Here is a 21,346-nt window from a genome sequence, read left to right as displayed (position 1 = left end):
TGAGGAAACTACAGAGAAAAAGAAGCCGCTGGAGGGCAGAGGAGACAAGTAGAGGCTGGCTGGTGTGCCTCTGTGCCTCCCGCTGACTTGGCACCAGTGGACGGGTGGATGTCCGAGTCACCTGGAAGGCAGCCCCTCGCAGGCGGGTGTGTCCACCTTTGGTGAACCCTGCCATCCCCTGGGAAGACCATCCCAGACCAACTTCCGTTAACCCACTTGCAAAGATAAGACCACGTAAATATTCACTGATCCCTAACTTGACTTTCTTGAGGTCACGGACCGTGTCTGAAAATCCTTTTTCATTCCTCACGATGTTCTGCACATAGTAGACCAAGAGACGCAGGCAGGGCACGTGTCCAGTGACGTGAAGAAGAATGAAAAATATCTCCCTGACTTGAGCGCACGCATGAGGCATTCGAGCTTTCAGAACCTTGTTGGCGGTTGACTTTCATGGTCAAGGCAGAGCTCATCAGACCACCTGGGTCTCTGAAACGTGCCAGTGTCATCATTCTTGGTGGTGCACAGCCTGCCTTTGGGGCCTGGCCAGAGCGGGAGGGGCTGAAATGACTCCTTTGTGAGGCACGCACAGTCCTTTGCTTCTTTCCCCACCTCCTGCCCCCACCCCCCACCCCAAAACTTTCTCCAACAAATGAGTTTCTCCTTCATCTGTGCTTCTGCTGAGAAACGAATGTTTCAAACTCATCCAGAGAACACATTTTCTAAGGAGATCTATTATTTTTAAAACAAAGGATTTGGGGAACAAAGTGTATTCATTTGCTCGGCTGCTGTAACAGTACGACAGGCAGGTGGGGGTGGGGTTAAACGACAGAAATTAATTTTCTCCTGATTTTAGAGGCTAGACGTCCAAGATCAATGTGTCGGTAGGTTTGGTTTCCTCTGCGTCTTGTAGAGGGTCTCCTTTCCCTTGAATTTCCACGTGTTCCTCCCTTTGTGTTTTTTCCTCATCTCTTCTTTGAAGGGCATCAGTCAGATGGGATTAGGATCCACCCATCTGGCCGTGGGTTGATTTCATTTCCCCTTTAATAGTCCTGCCTCCAAGTACAGTCCCCTTCCGGGTTGCGATGACTTAGGGCTTCAACAGGAACTTGGTGGGGGCCACGATTCCGCTCATGACAGAAAAACTGAGCTCTTCATTTCTCCCACATTTATCTCTTCTGTCCATTTGGAGTTTGCTGAAAATGAAGAATATTCATCATTAAGTGCCAAGTAATGCAGGCAGTAAGGGGCATGACTGTGATCGTAGTATGTGACATCGTCGCAGAGCAAAACCTGCACAGGTTTTCTTTTCTTTGGGAACTGAGGGAAGAAGGGAGTTTTAACTGTGATTTTACGCCCTCTCTGAATGCAGCCCTGTCTTCCTCAGTGCATTCTGCAAATAGAAGCCACAAGTGATTCTTTTTTTTAAATAAATGTATTTATTTATTTTGTTTCTGGGTTTTTTTTTTTTTTTTTTGAGAGGGAAGGTAATTAGGTTTATTTGCATCTTTATTTTCAGAGGAGGTACTGGAATTGAACCCAGGATCTCGTGCATGTTAAGCATGTGCTCTACCAGTTGAGCTACACCCTCTCCCAGAAAGCGATTCTTTAAAAATGCAGGTCTGATCATGTCAGGGGCCTGCTGACTTCCCTTCTATATGGCCTGAGTGATTGGGTTTGCCTACCTGGTCAACACTGTCCTTGAGGGCCTTATCCCCAACACGCCTCATCTTCCTGGCTGTCTGTCTTCCCACCTCCTGTCCTGGGCACCAGCTGCCTCCTTGACTGTTACACTCTCTGTGATTCCTCCCCGGCTTCTGCCTTCATCCCTCAGACATCAGCTTAAGCTTAAGGTCTTTCCTGCAAAGAAGTCATCACTGACCTCCAAGTCCAGCCTTCAGACAAAATTAGGTGCTCTATAACAGCTCCCGTCAAAGTTTGGTTTTTGTTTCCTCGAGTGAAATTGATCACAGTCATCATTAAATCACTCTTGAAATTCCATCATCACCCACTGCATTGCACATTTCTTTTCATAAAATTTTCTTTTCCATTTTTGGATGATCGGGTGGGTGGGTGGTAGACTGCATAACTATGAAGTTCCTAGGTGGAGAAACGGCTTGCATGGTCTTTTAAAACGTTGAGCTTTAAATGTGAATTATCCATCACATTCTGGTATGGAGAGTTAGGTCTCTCTACTCGGAATCATGCGTTTTCCAATTTCAGAAATTTCCATGTGGATTGAAAGGGAAAACATAGGTTCGAGTCAAGCCAGTGATTTCTTATTGCCCCAGAAACCAAAAGAAAATATGAATTTGCCTCTCTTTTATAAAAGGCCAGGACACTGATACAGAATAGGTGTTTCATCCTCCGTGTGTCTTTTTTTCTAATTCTTATTTTTAGTTTTTTGTTAGTTTTTAATGGAGTTGGCCCCAGGACCTCGTGCATGCTAAGCACATGGTCTGCCACTGAGCTGTCTTCCTTCCTCTCCATGTATCTTACACCTGAAATTCCAAGGAGCAGGGTCTCACGTGATTGGCCTCATTTGGTGGTGTGAGGAAATAATTTTAGCTATTCCCCATGTAAGAAGAGCCGCTCAAATTCCTGCTTCTTCACACTTGAACGTTTCTCAAACGGCTGTGGCTACGGCCATCACTAACGTGATCGTTCACAAAGTAACTCTTAAACAAGTTTTCCTCCTTTGAAAAATATCATCCTTTTCCCACCCAGACTCTCAACTGGGGCGCCCCCTCTGACGTACAGAACAGATACGATCTTGAGTCTTCCTTTCCTCACTTCTTCCAAGGATGGGACACAGATGGTGAGAGAGAGCAAGGGAGACGTGCAATGAATGTGGTTCTCAAAGTAGTTTTCAGGACGGAAGCCACAGCATCACCTGGGAAATTGTTAGAAATGCAGATATTTGGATCTCACGTGGACCCACTGAATCAGCATTAGAGGAAGGGGAGAGGTTTTAATAAGCACCTTGGGCAACTCTGCTGCTCTCAGAAATTTGAGAAACAGCATCTGAGGGCGTTAGGACTGGTTCTCAGAATCATCTGGAGGGTCTGCAAAGACTCCGGTTGCTGGGCTCCACTCTTAGAGACTGTTCCAGCCGGAGTTGGTTCCTATTGGTGCCTCTGTTGAAACTGCACGTTCTCAAAATGTGCTAATGACTAACCTCATCACTCCAGTCACTTTCTCCCTATCTGCTCAGGAATAGGGACCATGTCTTCTTCTTCGTACCTGTCCCAGCACCTGGACCTGGACCCAGAATGCTGTCTGACACATAACTGAGTTTAATTTTTGATGATGAATAAATAAAATCTTTTTTTTGTATGACTGTAGCAATAATCAGGGACATAGCATCTGATGATCACAATCCTCCGATTCTGAAATGACTGTCCTGGAATATTAGAGAAATTTCTATTACACCACCATCAACCCAACTCTGATTGGTTGACAAGTTGTTTCGTCCTCTGAAAGTTCACAGAGTCACAGGCATTATTAAAAGAAAATGTTAGGGAGGAAGGTATAGCACAGTGGGTAGAGGGTGTTCCTAGCACGCACGAGGTCCTGGGTTCAATTCCCCAGTATCTCCATTAAAAAATAAATAAATAAACCTAATTACCTCCCCCCAACAAAAAAAATAAAAAGATAAAACGCTTATGCAATTGAGATAAAAGTCAGCCTCTAATTATGCCTAGTAAATTGTACACAGCTCTTAACTTGATGACTATTTCAATCCATGTGACATGAATAATTTTTTTTTGACAGGTGTCATTGGTAACATCTAGCTGCCAGGTGTGTTTTTCCTGTGTCATCTTCACTTGTTATATTAGTTTCTGATGTTCAACATATTGATTTGAAATCTTTATACATTATGCTCCGTTTATAGTTTTTATAAAATATTGGTTCTACAGTGTATAGCCGGTGCTGTACAATGTGTCATTTATTGTATACATACTAGTTAGTACCTCTTAATACCCTGCCCCTATCTTGACACTCCTCTCATCCCTTTTCCCATTGGTAACCGCTGGTTTGTTCTCTATATCTGTTTCTTTTTTATTATTTTAACTAGTTGGTTGTATTTTTTTAGATTCCACGTGTAAGTGATAACATATATAGTATTTATCTTTCTCTCTGACTTGTTTCACTAAGCTTAATATCCTCCAGCTTCATCCATGTTGTTACAAATGGCAACATTTTATTCTTTTATATGGCTGAGTAGTATTCCATGGTATCTGTGTGTGTGTGTGTGTGTGTGTGTGTGTGTGTGTGTGTGTGTGTGTGTATCACTTTATCCATTCATCAGTTGATCAACACATAGGATCTTTCCATATCTTGGCTATTGTAAATAATGCTGCCAGAAATATTGGGATGCATGTACCTTTTCCAATTACTGTCTGTGTTTTCCTTGGTTAGATACCCAGGAGTGGAATTGCTGGATCACATGGTAGATTTAGTTTTAGTTTTCTGAGGAACCTCCATACTGTTTTCCATAGAGGCTGCACCAATTTACATTCCCACCAACAGTGCAGGAGGGTTCCCTTTTCTCCATGTCCTTGCCAACACTTGTAATTTGTGTTCTTTTTGATAACAGCCATTCTGGGAGTTGTGAGGTGATATGTCATTTGGTTCTGATTTGCATTTCTCTGATAATTAGCAATGCTGAGCATTTTTTAATGTGCCTATGGGCCATTTGTATGTCTTCATTGAAAAAATGTCTATTCAGGTCTTCTGCCTATTTTTTAATCTAGCTGTTAGGTTTTTTTTTTTAATATTGAGTTATGTGTACTTTTTAAATATTTTGGATATTAACTTCTTATTCATCATATCATTTGCAAATTTTTCCAATTCAGAAGGCTGTCTTTTTGTTTTGTTGATGGTTCCCTTTGCTATGCAAAAGCTTTTAAATTTAATTAGATCCCATTTGTTTATTTTTGCTTTTGTTTCCTTTGCTTAGGAGACAGATTAAAAATTTTTCTATGATTGATGTCAGAGTGTTTTGCCTATGTTTTCTTCTAGGAGTTTTATGGTTTCTAGTCTTACATTTTGAGTTAATTTGTGTATATGGTATGAGAAAATATTTTAATTTTATTCTTTTACGTGTAGCTGTCTTGGTTTCCCAGCACCACTTATAAAAGAGATTATCTTTTCCTCATTGTATATTCTTGCCGCCTTTGTCATAGATTAATTGACCGTAAGTGCGTGGGTTTATTTCTGGGCTCTCTGCTCTGTTCTATTGATCTGTTTGTTTTTGTGCCAGTACCATACTGTTTTGATTACTGTAGCTTTGTAGTCTAGTCTGAAGCCAGGAAGCATAATTCCTTCCAGCTCTGTTCTTTATTCTCAAGATTGTTGTGACTATTTGGGATCTTTGGTGTTTCCATAAGAAGTTTAAAATTATTTATTCTAGTTCTGGTGAAAAATGCTCTTGGTATTTTGGTAGGAATCACACTGAATCTGTAGATTGCCTTGGTAGTAGGGCCATTTTAACAATATTAATTCTTGAAGTCTGTGAGCACAGTTTGTCTTTCCATTTTGTTGTGCCATCTTCAATTTCCTTCATCAGTGTTTCATAGTTTTCTGAGTAGAGGTCTTTTACCTCCTTAGGTATTTTATTCTTGGGGAGACACTCCGAGGTCAGCAGGTGGGTCTGACCCAGCCTCCTTTCAAATGACTACTTCTGCACTGGTTCTGGAGCCTGTGAGCTTCTGTGTCCCCCCTTGAAGAGTGGAGTCTCTATTTCCCACAGTCTTCTGGGTCTCTGGAAAGTAAGCTCCACTGACTTTCAAAGACAAACGTTTGGGGGGCTTGTCTTCCTGGTTCGGGAGCCTCAGGCTGGGGGGCTCCTTGGGGGAGCACCTCTGTGGTTGTAATAACCCTCCCATCAGTGGTTCTCCCACTGGGGCGTGTGGGTCCTGACTTCGCCATGACTCTGCCCCCCCCCCCCCCCCCACTGTGGCTCCTTCTTCGTATCTTAGGTTGTGGACGACCTTCTCTGGTAAGGCACGGTCTTCTTCCTTGACAGTTGCTCTGTAAATGGTTGTGATCTTGGTGGTCCCAGTGAGAGGAGGGGTGCTTGGAGTTTTCTATTCTATCATCTTGGGGCAAAATCCTGGATGTGGTTCTTTTTTAAAAAAAAATTTTTTTTTGAGGAGGAGGTAATTAGGTTTACTTATTTATTGATTTTCGGAGGAGGCACTGGGGATTGAACCCAGGACCTTGTGTGTGCTAAGCATGCGCTCTACCATTTGAGCTACACCCTCCCCCTCCAGATGTGGTTCTCGATTCACGTGTAGGCAAGCCTAAAATTCCTGAGAAAGAACCCACTCATCATCATTTTACTTGCAAGCTATACATTAATCTTCTTTGATAATCACCTCTTCAAAGCAAAGGTGGTAGGTATCTTTACTGATAATGATGCTTTGGATGAACTTCAAAGCCTTCATTTGAATGCCAGTAGGGTTCACAGATGCCACAGTTACAGGCTTTTTAAAGTTCCAGAAGCACTAGATAGTGTCTGAAATCACAGACATTTTATTTTATTGCCGTTCTGGTTTTTTGTTTTTTGTTTTTTTTTTTTTTTTGGTAACTTAAAACAATTTTGTAAGAGCCACGTCCCCAGCAGGCAGCATTTTATAGCCAAGTCGTAAACGGCCAGAAACAAAAGTTGACAGTGGCAATGCTGACAGTCACACGGTCAGAGCCACCGCTGCAGGGCCAGCGGATGCCAGCAGGCTACCTCGCCTTCCCTTCCAGCGTGACGGTCACAACATCCATCAGCCCGAGTCTGGAGGGACACAACCGTGCGCTCATGCTGTCCGTTTCCCATCCCCAGAAACATGAGACCGTTTGTCTAACAAAAATCACATTGAACGCGCGTCTTGAGAGGCCAGCAAAGAATGACCCCAAGTAGAGAAGGAAAAGCATTCACGATTAATCCTGCTTCAACATCTGGGAACACAGAACCTCTTTAAGAAACACATTGACTGTCCCCTGGTGAGCTAAAGGGCGTGAGAGACCGCTGAGCCCAGAGAACTTTGTTTCCTCTCCCCGCCTCCCCCCCCACTCCTCTTAATTTGATTCTCATGGAGTTTTGTTTGAGAATGACTTTTAACATACAGGCAATCCTGTCTTCTTCCTCTCCCCGTCAAATCAGCAAGTTTCCCAAATAAATCAGTTCAGTTCTTCCTTCTTTTCATTAAGTAAGAAAAAAAGATAATCATGGTTATAGGAAGACACGGATCAGCCTGATGATTAAAAGTCAGTATAAACAGCCGATGGAAAATACGGTTTTTGTACTTTGAATGGCTTGAACTGCAATGACACTTGAGTGACTTGCTTTCTCCTGCTTGGCAGTCTTCCTTCTTAATTTCTCCCACCTCCTAAAATAGCGAACTCTGATTCAGAATAAACATAATGAAAATATTGAAATGTTTAAAAACATTAAAAAGCAAATAGCAATATTGCCTCTGGAGGCAAATATATGATGCTTTAAAAATGACCGTGAAGCTGATCGCAGTGTGTTTTCATTGTTTGGAAAGTGTTTTGATCGTATCTACCTTAAGTCCCTCTTTGGGTCAACGTTTCTGCCTTGCCGTTTGGCCGATTCATGTGCCGTTACTGTCTCGAACACGCAGGGAACTGGGAAATCGAATGTGAGCAAGGAAAATCTCTAAAATGTAAACTTAGTGATTAGCCATCTCCAAACGACAGCTGTGTTTGCACAGAAACAGGTTACAATTGTGTTTGCAGAGATGGAAAAGAAATTGGGCTGTTACTCCTTTTGGTCATTTTAATTCCCCTCAATTGCCAGCAGATGTGATCCGCTGAAAAGAAAACCCCTGGTCTACCCTCTCGCTTCTTTTCCTTTATTCTTGGTTTTTGTTTGTTTTTTTTACATTATATATTTATTTGGGCAGGTGTTTGTTTCCTCTGGGTGTGGAAGGTCGTGATGTTACACTGCCTGCGTGATGAAACCACACACGGCGTACCCAGGCCCCCCACACTTCTGCCCCGCCAGCTACAGATCTGGGGGTTCCCACGAACCCCCCTCAGGTTTGAAAATTCACTAGAACTCAAGAAAACACTTACATGTTTACCCGCATCTCATGGAGGATACAGCTCAGGAATGGCCAAAGGGAAGAGATGCTCAGGGCAGAGCAGGGGTGGGAGAAATGGCTCAGAGCTCCTCCGCCCTCCGTGGGTGCGCCACCCTCCCGACACATCAGTGTGTCCACCAACCCATACGCTTCCCAAACCCTGTTGTTACAGTGGTTTTTATGGAGGCTTCATCACATAGGCATTATTGATTAAATCATTGGCCATTGGTGGTTGAGTTCAGTCTCCATTCAGCCACCCACAGAGGTTGAAGGGTGGCCCTGAAAGCTCCAGCCCTCTAATTACTTGGTCTTTTGGTGACCAGCCCTATTCTGAAGCCATCTAAGGTCTCACCTTGGATCTTCTCATCAGCATAAACTCAGATACAGTCAGAAGTGATTCATTATGAATCCCAAAGGACATTCCTATGGCTCAGGAAATCCCAAGGATTTTAGGAGTCCTGTCCCAAGAACCAAAGGCAAAGCTCACAGGTTATTTTTATTATACCGTGATTGTCACTGCAGAAAATACCTTCATCTCACTCCTCATCTCATCTTTCGAGGGAAATCAGAAATTCAGATTTTCTTGTCAAGTCGCCGAGTCTTTAAATGTCAACGTCTATTTCAGATTTGTCAAAAACTCTTTGCAGCCCAAGCAAACATCCCTGAAAGCTGGATTTGGTCCATGGTTTCCAGTTTGGGGAACCTGACGGAGAGCTCCAGAACAGTGATTTTCACCCCTGGCTACGCACTGGCATCACCTGGGTAGCTTTGAAAACTCTGTGGCTGGACTTTATGCCAAAGCACTTGAGTCAGAATCTCCTGGGCTGGGGCTCGGACATTGGTATTTTTTGAAACTGTTCCCTAATAATTTTAATGTACAGTCTTTTTTAAATAAGCTTTTTAATTTTGGAATGAGTTTATTTTTACAGAAGAGTTAGAGTTTTCGTATGCCCTACATCCAGTTTCCCCCATGGTTAATGCCTTGCATACCATGACACGTGTGTCAAAATCAAGAAATTGACATTGATATGTTATTAACTAAACCCCAGACCTCATTTGAATTTCACCAAGTTTTTCCAAGTTTTTCCATTGATATCCTCTTTCTGTTCCAGCATCCAGTTCCTGGTACCATGTTGAACTTGGTTGTCTGTCTGTCTTTCTTTCTTCCTTTCTTTCTTTCCTTCCTTCCTTCCTTTCTTCCTTCCTTGTAATTAGGTATATTTATTTGTATTTGAAGGAGGTACTAGGGATTGAACCCAGGACCTTGTGCGTGCTAGGTACGCACTCTACCCCTGAGCTATACCCTCCTCCCCTTGGTTGTTTTTCTGATCAGCCTGCTCTGGTTTCTGACAGTGTCTCAGACTTTCTGTGATGAACATACATGTATTCGTTTTCATATTCTTTTTCACCATAAGTTACTACAAGGTATTGAATATAGGTCCCTGTGCTGTACAGTATGAACTTGTTGTTTCTCTGTTTTATATGTAGCAGTTAGTATCTGCAAATCTCGAACTCCCAACTTATCCCTTCGCACCCTCTCCCCCTCCTCCCCCCGTAACCATAAGTTTGTTTTCTGTGTCTGTGAGCCTGTTTCTGTTACTAACTAGTCTTTAGAGAAGCTGCCTTCTAGTGTTAGTTGCTTCATCTGTGCAATAGGGAAGTTGATATCTTTGGCTATTTCTAGTCCCCCAAATACGGGATTCTCAAACTTTGGAGAGGGTCTTCTGGAACTAAATATTGTCCACAATTCCATTTCGTAAGAGGGATGTGTTGCGATGGTAAGCAGGGCACCACCAGAATAGGTCTCTGCGAAGGGAGGAGGCAGGGAGACCCCTGCGCTGCATTATCTGGCACATAAGACATTGGCCTCCTAAGAATATCAAGCAGCCTGGAAGAAGAAAACCAATAGCAAAAACTAAGAAAAAAATTCCACTCACTCGCTCATCCTGCCCCCGAAACTCACTATTATTCCTTCTGTCACAAGGGATTAAGACGGAAATCACATAATTTGTTTTCTAAATGTCAGAAGGGGTGCACATTTTAGTACTTTTCGAACTCTTTTCATGTGGACCCTTCACCGGAAACAGGGATGACTGGCTTGCAAAGTTGTGTGTTCCAAGTTGCCAATAATTTGTACAGAGCCTGTGATTGCAAAACCACAAAGAATTTCACAATGGTGGAAACCTCTAATTAACCGTAATAAATGACAGGGTGGATTTGTTTTAAATACATGGTGAATAATGCTTATTGCTTTAGGATCATGCGTGGAGAGCTTCCCTATTGGGGTGAGACAGATGGGCTGCAAATAGTTTTACCAAAGCCTTTTCTACCTCTTGTGTTACGTCCGACGCAGAACATTCTACTAATATTGGATCAGGCTCTCACCTGATGTCATTTGCCTGCGGGGACTGTACTGGCTGTGAAAGTTACTCCTCTGAGTAGCTGTTGGGAAAGCAGTTTCTTTACTAAAGTCACAATTCAGCGATGCGCTTCGAACGACTGAAGCCAGGTTCCTAGGCACTGAGACAAGAAAGAATGTCAAACAGAACCTTTAATGTGTGTTTATATTTAAACATCAGACCTGACAGAAAACCCTGAGGCTTTATACGATGATTGGAGCCTTGTAGGAACCTAATTAAAGCATCGCCTGGTGAATGGTCGGCCCGGCTCGCGAGCTGTTCTGAGGGATGTCGGGGGCTTCGCGTACCGCCTGAGAAGAATAGTTGCCGTTGTAATGATTCAGTGTCCCCTCTGAAGGGGACACGGAGAGGCAGCCTCGTCCGGTGTGCTGCCTTTTCAGACCCACTCGATAATGCTAGTGTCAGTTTCAGCTGGAGCGTGTGGCAGATTGCAGAGAGCTCGGGCTGGCCTTTCAAAGCGGCTAATTGCAAAACTGGTGCAGAAAACGGGCGCGTTCTTCCTACGGTGGCCATTCACATGCAGCCGTCCCCCCTCCCGGAGCTCCGCGGGTCCCACTTTTGTTCTGATCCCACATGACATGCCTGAGCAGCGGTGCCGAGCCTTTCCCCTTCGCAGCTCCCATATTGCTGGCGTCTTGGCCGGGACTGCTTTGCCTCGTGAAAATGCGCCCTGTGTATTAAAATGAAATTGTCACTGCTGGGTGGTGCCGCGTAACGTGGTTTGACACGAAGCGCCAGCAGCTACAGAAAGCAGATTTTATTGCATTTATTCTTTCGGAGGCGAGAGTCTCCGAAGGCTCACTGCAGACACTCATTTAGTGAAATCTGAATGAAGCCAAAGTGAACACCAGGCTGCTGTCTTTGTGCTCATAGAAACAGCCCCCACCCAGCTGGACGTGGCTGTAAAACTGTCCTAAGAGAAGACGATCGATGGTAGGAGAGACTCCAAAGGGGAAGCCTCGAGGGTTTCAAACCAGGAAAAAATTATTTTGGGTGGGTGGAGTGGGTTGGCCCCTTGGCTTTTTCTTTGGCCTCTTCTGTGTTCTCTAAAACACGTTTTGGGAAATTAGCAAGCACACACAGGTGCACACCAACCCCGTTCAGTGTCAGTGTTTGTTTAGCGTGCCGGGCCATTTTACAGACAAAGAGGAGGGGCTTGATTCGCAGACTTTAGATCCTTAACTGCCTTTTCTCTTGATGAGCACCCAGAGAGAGACTGAACAGAGAGGGGGCTCTGGGGCATACGCCTTTCGCTCTGTAGCTCTCCTGGAATAAAAATTCCATAAAGTAACATCTGTAGTAATTAAGGGCTTACATTTCCTCCCCCATTCATGGCTCTGCTAGGAGGGAGGGGTTACTTTCCCTCAGAGACAAGAGATGGTGGATCCCGTGGGAAGAGAGAAAGAACAGAATAGAGTTCTTTTGTTCCTAGAAATGGAAGTTTCTTGCTTAAAAAAATAAAGAATGAGTTGGAAGACAAAAAAGGTTCCACTGGAAAGAAAACCTGAAGGAGTTAGCAAAACTGTACTTAGCGTCTCGTAAATGTTTGGAAGTGGGGGACCATTCCTCTTGTCTCTTTAATCCAAATATCCTCTGATTTGGGGGAGTTTGTGATTAAACAGTGAACAAAATGCTATTTTTGGTTTTTATTTTTTACTTCTTAAAATCAGATGTTATAAGGGGTCGGGGACTAACAGACACACACTACTATATATAAACTAGATAAACAGCAAGCACCTACTGTGGAGCACAGGGAACTATATTCAATTTCTTGTAATAACATATAATGGAAAGGAATCGGAAAAGAAAATGCATAAAGTATGTATATGTGTAACTGAATCACTTTGCTGTACACCTAAAACTAACGCTGTACATCAACTTACACTTTGATAAAAAGCTAAAAAAAAAAAAAAAAAGTTATTAAGCTTGAAGAGTTTTAGTTTTTCATTGGGACCCAAAAGTGATTCACTCTTCAGATGTCCTTCAAAATAACACTCTGTGGATCCACGAGGTGTCTGATAAATTAATTCCAGCCTATTAATGTCAGCTTAGTCTTCTGCGCTTCCTTATAGCAGGACCAGCTGTCATTTACGGGACCCAGTGAAAATTAAGAATACAGGACCCCTTGTTTAGAAAGTATAAAGAATTTCAAGATGGTGACAGCAGAGCTTAAAAGCTAGCTCAAAGATTTTCTAAGCACAGGGCTCAGGTGCTGTGTGGGTCTCATGACCCTGAAATTGGTCCTGCTTTGGTTTGCCACATGTAGCAATGCAAAAAAAAAAAAAAAAGTGCATTTTTTTCATGTTTCATGGGAATATACATCAGAATTTTTTTTAATTTGAATCATAAAATAATTACAGCTCTCAAACAGAATGTGGTTTTGATACCATCTTCAAATTCTTTAACCTGGTAACTCCGATGCCCTCGTCTGCATCTCTCAGTTCATCTCCAAGAGTTTCCCCACATGGACCTTCCATCTGGCCACAGTTCTGTTCACTGTGTCCCATCGACAGGGACACAGCTTGTCACCCGCCCAGCTCAGCCCCTTCCCTGCTTACTTCTGCAAAGGCCTTTCTTGTCTTCTGTGCCCACTTCTCAGCGTTTTCCTGGCTTCTGCAATTCCTCTCACATTTGAATTCCTGTAGCTGTAATAAATATATAACTTATTTGGCATTTATGTATATATATATGTTTTTTTCTTATTATTTATTTCCTCTGCACGTCATACTGGTCGTGTAAGTCGTGTAATCTGATCCTGAAAACACACATAAAAATTTCGAGGTAGGAAAGTTTCACAAATTGTGTCAAAGGGCTCCAGTCCAAGTCAGCCCCTCTTAGTAACACAGCGGAAAATCCAAACTCATACTTTGCCTTTTAGACAAATTTCACACATTTCCTACTCAGTCTTATATGGATGTGTGCCTTTTTTATGTCAATTTTTCCCTTCAGTGTACTGTTCATGGGAATTAATTTCTTTTGATCAGAATCAACCCTTGAATTTTTATCTTCCCCACCCAATTCTACAAAATAATAAAGGATGTATTTAATTATTTAGAAAGTGTTGCTGATGCTCCGCTCCTCAGGAGATGGCGATACTGCTAACGGTGACATTACTGGTGGTCTGGTCCCAAATGTTCTGTCTTTAGCTTGTATGTAGGTTGCCAAAATTGGGCATAAGAAACCTGGTCTAGGAATATTGATATCTAGTGTGAAAAAATAGACAATTGTCCAAAATTCAACATGAAGAAAGTTCAGGACCTGCGGTTTGTGTATTTACGTCCTCCTCCCACAGTTGGAACCTCAAGTCGCTCTCTGCTGTCGCCCTCACCCAGTGGGTTCTCAAGTAAAGGTGTCACTGGTGCTGATGACAGCACTGTGGTGTGAATCTCTCCTTTAGGCTGTGAGTTGTTTCAACACAGCCCATCCCCTCACCTTGATTTGCGGAGTCCCTTGGGGTGCCGCTGAGTACTTACGGTGCAGGTTGGGGTCACCCATGCCTCAGCTAAAAGCCCGACTCTCTCACTTACTGCCAAGGGGGTCATCGCTCTAAACGTCGCTGCCCTCTTCGGTCTGAAGACCAGTGACTAGACCAGCCTCTCAGGTTTGCTAAGTCGGACATTCAACAGATGCTGATGGAGCGCTTGCAAGTGCCAAGAACTGTTGTGTAGATTCAATAACATAACGCCTCAGGATTACGTCTGGGTGATGACTCAGCACGGAGTGATCCACAGAGGCGAAATCCCGTAGAGTAAATGATGCTCTCGGCAAGTGATGAGTTTGCGATGTTCTACCTAGTCATGGTGGTCATGGCAACGGTTGACAGTTCGGGTAAACTTCTCCAATCAAGTTTTTCGTACAGATTTCTTATTTTCCTTTTCTGTTTGTTTTTCCTGGATGTGCACAACCTCACGATAGTCAATGATTCCCTGTTTACTTCTTTTCCCAGAATGGAGTCTACTGAAAAATGTGAAGTGGTGATTCAACATTTTAATGGAAAATATCTGAAAACACCACCAGGCATTCCAGGTAAGAAATGCCATAATCATTAAATAGTGTCTAGGCTGGTTGATATTATCAGAATAAGTCGATGGTAAGAACCGTGGTTGGTCACCGGGAGGGAAAAAGTTTGCTTTTATAAATATGTATTTTTTTAATTGAACAACTCATCTTTCTCAAAACGACCAAAAGCTTCTTGGGGATTCTTCTTTGGCCTGCCTTTTGAATCTCTGCTGTTAATTCCCTAAAGTGAATTAGAGGAAAAACGTTAAAGAATAGTTAAAAATGGACTTGAGGTAAAGAAAGTTTATGACTCCTATTATTAATATTGGTACCCTGATTTCTAATTTATAAAATGTCTAAAGAGTGATATATTATAAATAAAATAACAGAGGAAACCACAGATTGAGGCCAGTCCTCAAACATCTTACCAGCCCCTGACAGGAAGAGTACAGAAAGGGAGAGCCGGCATTTAGAAATGGTTATAGCAATATGACATGATCACAGAATCTTAGGCATAACTTGGTATTTTTCAAAAATATCAAATATACACTGAAATTGTGTTTTAAACCGTCCATTCATCAGAGAAGCACCAATCTAGATGACCTCTGGGCATTTCACATTTCCAAAGGCAAAATTCTTAAGATTTGACACACATCATAACATGGAATAAGTTATGCTGTTAGGAATTAAAATCAACATAAAACAGTTGAATATATCTCATCTATCAGGATGCAGGCTGGAGATGCCTCAACTTGATATCAACTTGGTAGTAGTATATGTGAGAAGTATTTAGTATTAATTTATCTCACTCATATCTCGATAAAACTGGAAGAAAAATTCTATCTTACTCACGCATTAAAATATTAAAGAGGGAATGAAATTCTAAAAATGAGTGATAACAGATAAAGAAATATCCGACTAGTCCACGTTGGTTATTTGTTGCTTTATTATGATCGGTGATTCTCAGGAGGAAAAATGTGACTTCTTCAGTCTTAAACATTAGTGTTTCTTTTGATGATTCTCAGCTGCATCTCTAGTGTCTGCCATGTAATGTATCTACTATTTAAAATCTGTGGTTGGAGAGTCTGGGGGTTGAGCATTTGGTTCCTTAAAATATGCCAAGTTTATATAGAAAAGGAGATCAGAACAAAAAGAGAAGTATTTTTGTGGCGGGATCGAGTGCCTTTCCTGACTCAGTAACTTTTGGAAGGATATTGAGAAAGGGGACTGGACCTTCAGACTGACACTTGTGTGATCTGGGAAATCCAAGTAGGACCCATGGTAAATCGCAGGTCAGCAGTGAAGCCTGCACCTTGGTTTGGTTATCTTCCATGTGCAACGTTCCCCGGAGAACTGACTGCATTATGAGCCAACTGGAGACATATGGTGTTATTAAGAAAAGAGTTAGAAGTTTTCATCTCAGCACAGAAGCTGTCCTTGCATTTTAGGAGAAATGCTTTTTTTTTTCCCTTATAGAAAGGACATTTTAAGACACTCTGCTCAGACCCACTGTTGAATAAAGGAGTTGCGTTGTTAAAGGATTTTCCCCTTAAATATCCCATTTCATCCAACCTACAGGGAAGGCGTTCACACTAGATGTGAATTATACGCTTATATAAAAAATTCAAGAAGGAACAAATTATGTGGCACTTACGTTGATTCAAGTTTTAACATAGGTCTCAGTTTTTTATGTTTCTTTCTTTTTGGAGGAGGACATTGAAATCCTTTTTGACCTGATTGATTTGAAATTGTTTTATTTGATCTCACCCATAGAACATAGAGCTGACTAATACAATTTAATGCTAAAGACTAAGCAAGTCACTACAGATTCCCTAAATGTCTTTCCTGAAGACACAGGCTGTGATATTAACCTGCCTAATATCATAGCTACACCCAATGGAAACACTGTGAATAGCAAGAACTTGGTTATGAGTTTCTCACTCAAGTTTATCTCGTGGGAACATGAGAGGCAAAATAATTATGCTCAGTGATGACACTCTTAAGAAATACAACTTCATGCTTCTGGGATTTACACTCAGTACAACAGAATTAAATATACAATGCTGATCGTCATCAACACTTGAATTTGCTTATTTATGCCTACTTTGGAAATCAAATCGAATTTAGTAAAGGCTTCAAATGCTAGTAGAAGATATATAATTTTTCATCTTTAAGTTTGACATGGAATAAAATGACGTAATGCAAGATGTGGGTGTTTTCAAAGGTACAGCAGTAAAATGACTTTGCTGGGTACATTTATCAAGTCATGGCAGTGGTAATTAAATCTGGGGGCATTCTGTTAGCCTTCCTTGGTCCTCACTGCTTTTTTTGTTGTAGATGGTTGAAATCTTATTTTCAGAAACTCATATCTTAATCCAGTTCTCCCTTCCATCTTGGAGTCTGGGCGATGTCACTGTGAGCCCTGATATCTGATTGGAAGTGATTCCTTTGATATTGTCGAAAGAAGTGATCAATTCTCTTTTTAATACTGATACAGCTTTCGAGAGATTGTCCTTGCTTGTGGGTGCTAAATAAAACCACCTATAATTGATCTGAGCCACTTGCAATTAAAATAGAATTCAAAAGCTTGTAAAAATCTCAGCATTCTACCTTATCAAGATTTGGCACCTTTGAACTCAGAAACTTGTGGGGTTTTAGACCTGTACGTTGATGGTTTCAATGCAGTGCTTTAAGGTTGTGTGAACGAGGGGTCCACAATGATCCAAAAATGACCTGAGATCTTCAGACCCTAAGAAAGCTGTTGAAAAGATCAAGCCCTGCTTCTTACCTCGCTCTAAGCAAGAAGAGAGCAGTTGGTAACATGGTCACATTCCTTACCTCTCCACTGAGGGATGCCTTGGGGAAATGCGTGCCTGCGGTCGGGTAAATATCATGAGATTTTGGTTCTGTCACTCTTGATGATAATTCCCCATAAAGGAGAAGCAAAGTTAATTTTTCTGAGATGACCGTCTCGCTTACAAATGGGTCATTTCTATAGAAGAAAAAGAAAAGAAATCCACTTCAACCCGAAACTTTGACATAGATCAGACTTTCTCTCTCTGAGTTCCTCCTATTTGTTCATAAAAGATCTAATTTTAATGAACGTATTATCGATCGTTAATGCCTTTTACAACCTACAGACTAGCTCTGTTCACTTTGAATTCTTACGTTATCCCTAGATTTTGAGTACTTGGATCATTAAAGCTAAATATACATGCAAAAAATCTATTAAGTTGAATTCTGGCACAGGAAATTAACTGAGATCAGGCAGCTGTGCTGTGGCCAGCAGGTAGGAAGGAAAGGCCAAAGACACATTAAATAGCATTAGTCATTGCAGCCATCTGCAGAAGGGAATCATCCAGTATTTTCTCCCTCCCCTAGAAGGAAAAGGAAACAGTGTTGCATAAACATTGCCTGTCATACGTATCGATCTTGTTGTTTTATGGACAAAATGAAGCACCATTAGTTGCTTGCTTGCCTAACCCCAGACATTTCTTTCTCCCAAAACAAATTGCACAGCAGCCCAAAGCATTCCATTCTTCAACCCCTGGCAGAAGCAAAGGGTTTAAGTTCCCAGATGCTTCAGTGACCTGTAGGGTGTGAATTTGAAAGGCTCACTTTCACAGAGCCCCGTCCCCCTTCCCCAAACAGAGTGGTACACCATGCAGGAAAGGCTTCCACGTATAAGGATATGTACGGATGAACAGAACACACAGGCTAGCTTGAGAAAAGATAAATCATGATTTGCTCTCAAACTAGACTTCTGCTTGTAAGCACATGCTCTCATTGGTGGAGCAGTCTTTCCAGAAGAAAATCGAATAACCCACTTTAGTATGATTTTCTTACTTTTGTGATAATTATTTCTAATCCCAGTCAGACTCCAAGAAGTAGGGAAGGGTTGAAAGAGAGCTCACCATATTTTGGGATCTTTATAATTTTACCAAATCTGATTAACAGAAATCTAGACAAAAAATTGACAGAAGAATCATATTTTTCTAACAAAGTAAAACTGTGTGCCTACTCGATGCTTTAACCTATGGTTTTACTATTTTGTGTTTATTTAAATAAAATATTTGTAGGACTTTGGATGTATATTTATGGAAATATTCAAGGAAAAATATTTAAAATCTGATAATATTTTTAAGAAAACCAAAAAATAAATGTTTTTTTGTTTCAATTGAAAACATCCCCCAGAGTAAAATATCAGCAGTGTACTAAAATGAAATTTATATTATAATTCTGAATATTTGAGCAACAGATACAAAAGTTTTTATCAGTGGAAAATGTTGCACTCTCCCAACCAGTGATTCCACAGTAGCACCGATCTGTTTTAAGTCACAAATGCAACGGTAGTTGAATAAAAAGCAGCACACGGGAAAATATTATTGTGTACAGTTCAGTAAAAATACACCTTTATGGTTCTGCTCTGTTGTTCTTCTCTGTGAAATGAAAGCCTCATTTGCGTAATAAACTTGCCCAAGACCGCAGTCCCCGACTGGGCGTTGGCTTAGATTTCTCATTAATAACAGGATTTTTTCAGTACTTAGGAGCTACTTTCTGGGAAGTGTCTCATCTTTAATATTAGTGATGCTTTCTAGTTTATTTCTATCCACCAAACACGTGTTAGTTGCTCTGTGGTGAGATGCTGTTGGGACGTCGTTGGTGAATTTCAAGAGTAACCTGACAACGTCATGGTCCACGGTGTCCTAGAGTGAGTTCTGGGGGCGTGGGCTTGGTCATTCATTTCTCAGCCTTTCTGTGGAGTCACATCTGATGCTGGGAAGGTATTTTATGAGTTGGTTGGTAACTAATTAAATAAGAAAGGGGATAGAGATGATTATATTTTTATATCCGGATGAGGAGAAGCCAGTCAGAGAAGATACAGGGGATCGTCTTCAGGAGACTACGACTGATTGGAATGGGTTTTGTGCCCCCAAGCTACACACCCCTTCCCTCTCCTCCCTCCCTCCCCTCCACCTGCCGATGGCAGCTGCGGGAGGGATGGATGCGTCCTAGAGGCAAACACACACCAAATCTCTCTACTTTGCTACTTCAGGGCAAAAATCTATAAAAACCTTTCTCAACCTGATACAGGTTTTCTGCAAGCTTTAGGGACATTATCACTCCCTGGGACAACTCTCAAACAATGTGCTATGAGAGTTAGCAGACAGGGTTGAGCCCCTCATCCTTTGGAGGGACAGTTCCAAGTCACAATCCACAGCATTTCTTAAGGCGTTGCCTATAGTAGTTACAAGCTCAGTGAGACACCTTTTATTGGCTTTTCTTTCTTCTTTCTTTTACTTTTCTGTTATAAATGCTTTCTGACATCAGCTTCCAGTTAAACTATCTCATCCCAGGCTCTGATTTGGGGAAACTCAAATTAAGGTGGGTGATTCAGGAATCACAGTGGAGAATTCTATTTTGATTTTAGAACTTCTGGCCGTAGAGGAAAGTCGATACAGCTCAAGTAGGGAAGTGAATTTCACAGACCAAATACGTTGGTTTCATTACTTTGGAAACAATTTACAGCAGCATTTACAAGCCACATATTAGGGATGGCAAAGGCAAGTATTTGTGGTACCAGACAGATGGCAGTGAGGGTTTAAATTTATCAAGAGAGATGGAGGAAGGCAGTGACACGACTGAAATCAGAACAGCTGAAGATGTGACGAGGTGAATGGTTGATGACAAAAGGGAGAAACTGAGGGACCAGGAAATAGTCATAGGGAAACCATCAAAGCGAACATGAGGGGCAGGTGCAGAAAATTATAACATAGAGAAAGGAGTTTGTGAGGTTTGGGTCTTGGATAAAGGCAGAGTGGTGTCTGCTGTTGATGGGTCCAGTAAGGGAGATGGAGGTGATCTTTAGCTGAACTGCTCCAGGCTTCTCATGAGGATGCTGGAAGATTTTTCAGCATCACTGTTGGTTTCCTCAGCAAACCTCACCCTTCCTTCGGTTTTCTCTGAAGTTCTAATCTTCATAAGAGAAAGGCAGGAACTGTGAACAGTGCCACCGTGATTTTTTGCTTATGTATTTGATTCTGAGTTGTCTAAACCAGGGTTTTGTTTGTTGGGTTTTTGTTTGTTTGTTTTTGTCGTTGATTCAAGTGTTCTTGCTTATTATTAGCTCAGGGTAGTTTCTCAATAAATGTTCTTTGAAGTTGACAAATGTTCTTTGAAATCCATGAATTGAATAACTCTCAGACTTCTATTTGCTTTAAATGGCATTCCTCAGGGTGTATGGGTGGGGTGAGGGCGGGGAGGTCCACCTCCTTTGTCATCCACAGACTTGGAGGACACTTTGAGAAAAATCTTTACATCTTATCTTAATTTTTGAGAAAACTTCTCTACAACCACATTTGTATACCTAAATATGCAGAAAGAGAGCTACATATTCACAAGAGTAAGAAACTTAGTTTGATTGAGAAAGATTCTAGTTAATTTTGAAAACCTTCATTTGTCCAAGACTCCGTTTCAAGGTGTTACGCTGGCGATCAAATTGTTATTTCTTTAAGGAACTCATTCTTGGATGGTGCAGTGATGAATTCTGCTTTCTGACATGGAAAATGGTCTTGCCTAATTTATACTGAAATACTGTTTAGATCTTAACTTACTGCCACTGGATCTGGTTAAGCACTATTCATATGCTGTACTTTTGTCCCCCCGCCCCTTTTTTTCTTTTTTCACATAAAAATGTGAATATCTTGAGAATAAACAGAAAAGAGAGTTTCTTGGTCTGTGCTTTTATCCATTTGGCATAATGTTACTTCTCTCTGCCTAGAGGAAGTAGGAACATTGGCTTATTATTACAATAATAATATAATG

General features: G+C 41.6%; 1 protein-coding gene across 14 annotated transcripts in view; it reads left to right on the top strand.

The window, feature by feature from the left end:
* RBMS3 (RNA binding motif single stranded interacting protein 3) overlaps positions 1 to 21,346 on the top strand; it is a 629,715-nt gene that overhangs the window by 391,679 nt on the left and 216,690 nt on the right. For all 14 annotated transcript variants that reach the window (XM_032459382.1, XM_032459381.1, XM_032459376.1 and 11 more), the window contains one exon: positions 14,469 to 14,548. In XM_032459382.1, the coding sequence (XP_032315273.1) occupies positions 14,469 to 14,548 (80 nt within the window). The remainder of the gene's footprint in view (positions 1 to 14,468; positions 14,549 to 21,346) is intronic.

This window comes from Camelus ferus, chromosome 17 (genome assembly GCF_009834535.1).
Source record: "Camelus ferus isolate YT-003-E chromosome 17, BCGSAC_Cfer_1.0, whole genome shotgun sequence".
Lineage (NCBI taxonomy): Eukaryota > Metazoa > Chordata > Mammalia > Artiodactyla > Camelidae > Camelus > Camelus ferus.
This window is presented reverse-complemented; position numbering and strand designations above follow the sequence as displayed.